The sequence below is a fragment of the Vanessa atalanta genome, chromosome 4 (assembly GCF_905147765.1).
Source record: "Vanessa atalanta chromosome 4, ilVanAtal1.2, whole genome shotgun sequence".
NCBI lineage: Eukaryota > Metazoa > Arthropoda > Insecta > Lepidoptera > Nymphalidae > Vanessa > Vanessa atalanta.
In genome coordinates this window covers 1,390,594-1,398,610 of record NC_061874.1, presented here as the reverse complement: position 1 = coordinate 1,398,610, position 8,017 = coordinate 1,390,594, and the positions used below count along the sequence as shown (strand labels likewise).

The 8,017-nt window shown below is 31.6% G+C and overlaps 1 protein-coding gene across 1 annotated transcript in view; it reads right to left on the bottom strand.

Moving 5' to 3' along the window:
- Positions 1–257: 257 nt before the first annotated feature.
- LOC125077742 (tetraspanin-2A) overlaps positions 258–8,017 on the bottom strand; it is a 28,054-nt gene continuing 20,294 nt past the window's right edge. Inside the window, exons 4-5 of the mRNA XM_047689786.1 lie at positions 1,782–1,967; positions 258–545 (exon numbers count right to left, since the gene is read on the bottom strand). Of these exons, the coding sequence (XP_047545742.1) occupies positions 465–545; positions 1,782–1,967 (267 nt within the window). The 3' untranslated portion in view covers positions 258–464. The remainder of the gene's footprint in view (positions 546–1,781; positions 1,968–8,017) is intronic.

Sequence of the window (8,017 nt, the reverse complement as noted above, 5' to 3'; positions counted from 1 at the left end):
TTTTATGAACTGAAATGAATTGGCTAAGTGACATTCAGGACGCCAATTGAACAGCGCCGTATAGTAAAGTGGCTAGGCGTTTCATTTGATGGCTAATTAAGCTACTTGCCTGCGACACACACAAACATATATATATATAACAACATGCGCAGTTTCACCCACTTTGAATTTACTCAAGTGAGTGACACTAGCGTTGATTACGCGTGGAGTCTATTTGAAAAAAAAAACATATTGTTGATATCAACTTTATTACAGGTATTATCATTAAATGTATTATAATTATAACTAAGTGTATAAAACGATGGGAACAGAAACTCAACAAGTAATGTTGATAAAAACTTGTAATATTTTATTATTAAAAAAATAATTAATTAAAATATTAAAAATAAAAATTTCGCCGTGGAAATAAATTTCTATAACATTATAAGCCTAATTATTTTTAATATAGTATTAATATTTATTGATTAATTTTTATATACGACGGATTCTTCTTCTTCTTTCTTGACAGCTTGGATTAAAACTAGTGACATGACGGCATTTATGACCTGAAAATAAAAATAAATAGTGTACTACGCACCGCCTATTATATTAATCCATAAATAATTAGATTTTTTTCTGACGTATTTTTATAATTCTCACATTTATGAGTGTGTTGGTTTCAAGTTCTGAAAATGTATTTTTTCTTCAGTAGTTTAAGAACAAGAATCACAGTGGGTCAATAGATCACGTGTTCAAAAAGATCAATACAATTTTTTCACATGCTCAATTTATGTTCAATGGAGTTTGGAGATGGACAGCATCGTTATTATTGGGAAATCATGTGTCGAATGAAATTCTCACACATGTAGTAACTTAAGAGAAAAGGACTTTTGAACAAGAGGGGGATTTTTGCAGGTTATGATTTGTTGTCGCTATTAAATACAACATTGTTTTATCAGCCATTTATAACATGGATAACCTTTTTTTTCCTTTTAAAAATAAATCTCGTGTTATTTTAATATTGAGAACAAAGTCATGTATTTTAATATTTATATTTATTTCTAACGTAAAAGAGAATGTTTAATATTTATAAGTACGAGTAGTTAAGATAAGTTCAACTAGTAGTAAGACACGCCATGCTTTGCCTTTTAAGCATGTATATAAACTGCAATAGCGTGACCGTTGATTTAATGACTATTTAGTTTTAAAACTTATTAATTTAGTAATAAAAAATAAAAGCGTGTGCAAATTAGTACACGAAACCTTCTTCGAGTTAAAAACATTCAAACGTACATACACACATGTAGCCTGCAAATATGCCCCTCTTGTTCAAAAGTCCTTTTATCTTAAGGGGAAGTTACTCCATGTGCGAGAATTTCATTTGACACATGATTTCCTAATAATAATGATGCTGTCCATGTCCAAACGCCAATGAACATGATTTGAGCATGTGAAAAATTTGTGGCGTTTGGTCTTTTTGAATTGCAACAGTGGGCTTTTGTAAGGCTTCTTCTCCCTTTGGAGAGAAAGTTTCGTAGCTAATTCCACCACTCTGCTCCAATGCGGTTGGTGGATACACATGTGGCAGATTTTCATTGAAATTAGACACATGCAGGTTTCCTCACAGTGTTTTTCTTCACCGTCGAGCACCAGGTAAATTATAAACACATATTAAGCATGTAAAAATGAAGTGGTGATAGCTTAGGTTTCAATCTTTGATCATCACTTAAGATGCACGCTTTCTAACCACTAATCCATCTCGGCACTATACGAATCTTACTTCTTACTTCAATAAAACTTACACATATCATGCAAGACGCCAGAACGATGCCAGCCAGCCAGCCGGTCTTTCCTTCTAAGTACCACGTCAGCTCATCAACGCAACCGTGGAAGTAAGCGTTGCCAGTGACTGAATCACGACACTCAGATGGTAACGGCTTGTTCATGCTTATGAAATCCATCGCACCGTCTGCTCCACAACAGCCGATCTGTTTGAAAAAATTATAAATTATTTTTAAATATTATTATAGCTACTGACTAGCTTTTATTTTGCCCTCCTAAATATTCTCCTTGCCCAAATTTGTAACAATTCAAAGATTGACTTCGAATTACTTGGTGGTAGGACTTTGTGCAAGACCATCTGGGTAGGTACCGCCTACTCATCAGATATTCTACCGCCAAACAACAGTACTCAGTATTTTTGTGTTCGGGCTTAAAGGGTAAGTGAGCCAGTGTAATTACAGGCCCAAGGGATATAACATCTTAGTACTCAAGGTTGGTGGCACATTGGCGATGTAGGGAATGCTTAATATTTTTTACAGCGCCATTGTCTATGGGCGGTGGTGACTATTTACTATCAGGTGGCCTATACGCTCGTCCACTAAAGGATGCCAAAAAAAAAAAAATATCACGGGAGAATATGAAAGAGAAAAATCTTTATTCAATATAGAAGCGTAACGCTTGCTTATTGATAGTCAAAAATCTACCACTGGTTTGGAAATAAACCTTGGACCTGTGAAGAACCGGCGAAAGAAACGCTGAAAAACATTGTCATGGTAATTGCTTAAGCGGTATGAAAATGGATGTGCTTCAGTACCGTCCACTGGGAGTTACAACAAAAATATGGTCCAAAAACCAACATGGAAAAAAAACGAGAAGTGTCTTGGGACACCCAGCTTAAATAATATAAAACCGTATAGAATAGAAAGAGACAGAGTGGTCGTGTGGTGGGGGTATAACGCTTTTTTCTTACGATTTCTCTTCTAGTACACTCCACTGTGAGCCATATAAAAGAACATCATTCCAAAAAGCAATGTTAATTCAATGATGAATGGTCAAACAGTATCAAAGTATTCTAAATACAATTTTATTTACATACTTCACCTTCGCTCATAAAGTCGCACTTGAATGATTATTAAGATTTTAATGGCAATTCAATCATGTTTGTAAAAAGTATTAACTCGTTTATTACACGCGTTGTGTACTAATCAATCATTGAGGGTGGGTGTAAAATTATTTTAAGTAAGTCCTATATTATGTCAACCGAGATATAAAAGAATTGTGATTGGTCTCTGGGGGCAGTGTTGGTCTTCCGACTCGACTAGTTCTAAGTTAAGTACATCAATTATTGTTTGATATAGGCTTTTCATAACATGGTTACATGGTATTACAATTCATGTATGTTTGTGTTTGTTCAGTGTAAGATATGATAAGTAATATATGTATACGGTGTAAAATAGATCACATTATTGTTGTATTTGGGTGTTTTTCAGAAAAAATGACCCTGTGACGAACAGGAAATAAAATTTGGGTATAGCATGAAAGTATTAAAGTACTTTCTCTGTTATTTAAGCATATAATAAACTAGCTCAATATACCATTAAAATTAAAATTATGTTATGAATATAAGAAATATCCACGTTTTTCTGGTAGCCTATGATGCAAAGCGTTCCTGTACGTCACAAAATATAATCAATCAGAAATAAAACTACCAGGTTTTAAAACAAAATCAATTTATATTAAAATAAAGAAGTCCTTAAAATCTTTCAAAAAATAACAAAAAGATGGCATATTTCTAACATATTCATAAATAATCAGCGAAATATTATCATGTTCGTCACTTTTTGGACAGATCGCACTAGAAAAATTTACTTTATTAATGATACGGGTTTTGAATTCAAAAAGAAAACAAAGAGAGATTTTTTTGGCAAAAGAAAAATACTGTTAGTGACCTAATAAATAACATTTATTTTAAAGCGATTTTTGTATCTTTTAGTATATGGGACAGTGACTATTATGAAAATTGCGTGACGAATAGGAATAATTTAAGCACCGTCCATACTGCCGGTTTAAAAAACACAATCATAAAAAAATCGTTAATTTAATATTATTAATGATTCATTTTAACTTTTCTTACCTACACATAAATATTATAAAAAATAAGTAATAATCTCAAACTGATAAACAGTTTGAGACTATTACATAATTATATTCATCACTTTAACTTATATTATGAGTATCAACTGAGTCGTTGGTGATTATTTTAAAGTTATTCTTATATTATTAATCACAATCACATTTGGAATCATAGGAACTTAAATATTCTACTTGAATCAACTATTACATTATAATTATTTTACTTAAGTTGCGTATGTGAGATCTTAGTACGCATTACAATTATTGTACTATTCAGGTCCGTAACATATGTCGCAAATATACTCGATAATTGAAGGATGGCCACAACATAAACTGCACACCCAGTTTTTGCAAGCAATGCAACGAGTCATATCGTTAGGTACAAAAAATTTACGACATTTACATAAATGGCATAAAAAGTACCTTGAAACTACAGTTTTTAGTGATCTAGATTTCCAGGTGCCTCTACCGGTTTCATAACCATCGCTTTTTACCGGTGTCATTACATTTGCCCGTTTTCTAGATATATTAAAAATCTCTGAATCAAAATTTCGTTTTAAGCCTGTAGAAGTACCAGGTTCATCAATATTGCATTCAGGACTGCAGGGCAATACTTCATTTGGTGGTATAAAAGTAGATACATCCAAAGCTTCTAGGTCAATTACGTTGGTCACATCAATCAAAACACTTGGGTCGATAGAAAAAAAATCACTGATCTGAGAACTATAATTATTTCCAATGGGTTCTTGACATTCATTTTTTTGGGCATCACTATGAATTAAACTAGCGGTAATGGTTTGAACCAAGTCTTCCTCCTGGGTCAAATTATCTTGAATAGAAGATATTTCACCAACTTTCAGTCTTGGGTTTTTTTCAATAGTCAGATTCTGATTATGATCATGATCTTGTGCTAGAAAGTTGGATGCATGATAGGTTTTTTCAGTTATTCCGAAGTCTACTGCAATTAATGCGTCTTCGTCTTGGTCAAGCAAAATATGTGTTTTAGGAGAATGACAATTACATAGACCGCGTTGCTCACCGCAAAAGCAACTTAATTGCCTGTAAAAGATCATATTTCGCCGTCCAGAAATTATTTGATGTAACTTCATGGTTTCAGGGACAGGCTGAATGTTATCTGGTATAAGATGTTTCATATTGATAATGTCATTATCAGAAATGAAAAAACATTTCACTGACTGCATGCTCTTCTCAAGATATTGGTGAGCATGTTCAGCATCTGTTATATCGTAACCATAAGCCACGTGTTTGTCTAATTGTCGTTTAACTGCTCCACCAATACCATCAGCTACACCCTTACCATGACCACTCTCTGAAAATGACCATGTGTAGTAAGAAGCGTTCATTTTGTTGGCAAAAAGATTGATTAAATAAAAGTTTTTTTTTTGCCTATACTGGCTACATGGACCATCAGAGAAAAAATGAATTATTTGAATGTTTGGTTCTAACTGCTTTGCGAATTTTAGGATAGGTAACAAATGTGCCCAAATAGCATTAGGTTCATGACATGTATTGTTAGATATGGTAACGAATGATTGTGATCTATTTTTCATGTATATCATGCCACAGTGTAAAGTTATATTATTTTTAGAAGCTCCAAAATGCATTGCCTGTATTTCTGTACCAAGCTTACAATCATAGTTTTCACTAAAGTCGCATAAAATGGCTATTTCATTATCTTGTAACCCATTGATGCATTGTCGGTATTCATTTTGTTGATGCCTCCAATTATAAACGTGGGATTTAAATGGTGGAAGTTCTTTTAGGAGCTCAGAGACTAGGGTCTTTATGGTCCCTTTTTTCTGTTGTTTTGACATTTTTTTAGTAACAAAAGTCTTGCCCGATTTTATATAACTATGACTTATCTTTTCCCACTTAAACCACAAAATCTCATCTTCCATTTTTTCTGTTTTGTACTGGAGCACAGGAGTTTTACAAATATTACATTTAGTATGCATGCAGGTGTATGATTTTCTATTACAGGTTATTTTAGTTATTAGGTCTTCTAAATTTTTATAACTTAAAACATTATTTTTTTTAAGTGCAATGAAAATGTTTTCTATATTACTATGTTTTATACATAAGCATGTATCTCTATTTCTAATTGTAGGTGATAAAATATAAAATGGCTTGTATCTAAAAAAAGTAGTAAAACTGTATTTTCCTCCTTCTTTTTTGTAAATATTGTACAAGTTTGAAAATGTGTCGGTCAGGTACCTAATCTGCATTTTTCGTTTAGCTTTTGTTCTTGTCTCGTTTTTTCCTGCTGTACATCTACTCATATCGTCCCGGTTATAAAATGTCTCAATATCTTTTGGAATGTTACAAATTGACTTTGAATTTTTGAGTTTCTCCTTTGTATTTCTTATCCGGCTTTTTAGTCCTAAATATTTTGTTAGGTTCATGATCGACTTGCTAGCTTTTACTTTTTGATTAGTTACTATATTTTTTAACAGTAGTTTTTCTTTATGTGTATTTGCGTGTTTATAAACTGTTTTTAAAGAATATTCTAACACTTCCTGACGTGCTTGAAGCTTCTCTATTTCGCGATCCTTTTTTTCTTGCAGTATTTTTTGGCGGTAATAGCGTTTTCTATTGGTTTCTAACATCCTGTGTAATTTCTGTATTTTATCTAAAGCTTTTTTGTAATTGGCGCGCATATTTTTATATCTTTGTCGAAGTATGTGAGTTTTCACAGGTTCTTTTGTGGGTTTTTCGTTTTCTTTATTCATTTGTTTTAGTTTTAATTTTTTCTTTTCGTCCCTCCATAATCTGCGTTGTTTTAATTTTTCTTCGTCTGTTAAATCCGATATCTTTTTCCTATTCTTTTGTAGTCTTGCTAACTGTTTTTGGCGCTGAACTTCAAATTTTTCAGGATTCTTTTTCAATTTTTCGCGATATCTTTTTGCCCTTTCTGCTGCCGTAAGCGCCATTCCATTTTTTATTTTATTTTTTTGATAAAACGATTTGATAAACTACTTTTTCTTGTAATTAATTACTTCTTCCTACAAAAATACATGAAAAAGGAAAAGAAAAATTAAAACATTTCATTGTACATTAAGCTTTAACATTCAAGTTCGTCACGATTTTTTTCCGGTAGTATGTCACGTGACGCACAGGAGGTGACGATATCATACCATTAAACTTTTAAAATAAAAAATAACTAGTATTTTGTTAATTTAGCTAATTTTAATCATTACTAAACAAAAATAGGTTAGTTTATTGTTTTATATACAATATAATAAATAAAAGAAGACAGTTTTATTTACCATTTACATTGGTTACTATCCAGAAAACTTTTTCTGCACGCCTGACACACCGACACTTTCGTCTCAGATTTTGTCGCAACTGACGTTCTAATAGCAATGACGGAAGAATGTTACGATCATAATGTTGCCAGGAAGACAGATAAAACTAAATTTAGTAGATTTTGTCTTGTGTAAGATATCAAATTTACCGTGACGAAACCGGATTTTCCGGTACTAGGGTTTTCGTAGGACAACATAAAATAAAAATATTTTTCATAAATAAACTATAAATTTATCATATAATGACTGCAAAGACACTTAAAGACATACAGAGACTACGTTAAAACATTTAAACTTACTCAAAAACTAATTTTCTATAAGTAAGATGTATTTGAAATCCCTGAAAGTACCGTGGGACACACGAAATTTTCACTTCCTATTTTGCTTTTTTTTAAATATATAAACATTTATTCGCTTTTTGTGGTAGTTTTTAATTAAAATCGATTTTGAAACGGTTACCTAAATCATACAAAATATCACTTCCATATGTCCTATATAAAAAACTTAAAATAGAAATGCTTAAAATTGTGGGACAGTCCGATTTTGCTAGGGTCATTTTTTGTGAAAAACACCCATTTGCAGATAGCGTATACAAATAATGTAATTTAGTTATATGCATATATATTTATTTAATATACAATAATACACACAATATATATATATATATATATATATATATATATATATATATATATATATATATATATATATATATATATATATATATATGTAATTATAAACTACATATTATTTCATACTTGTATACATTTTTGAGATATGGATTGATAATAGTTTCT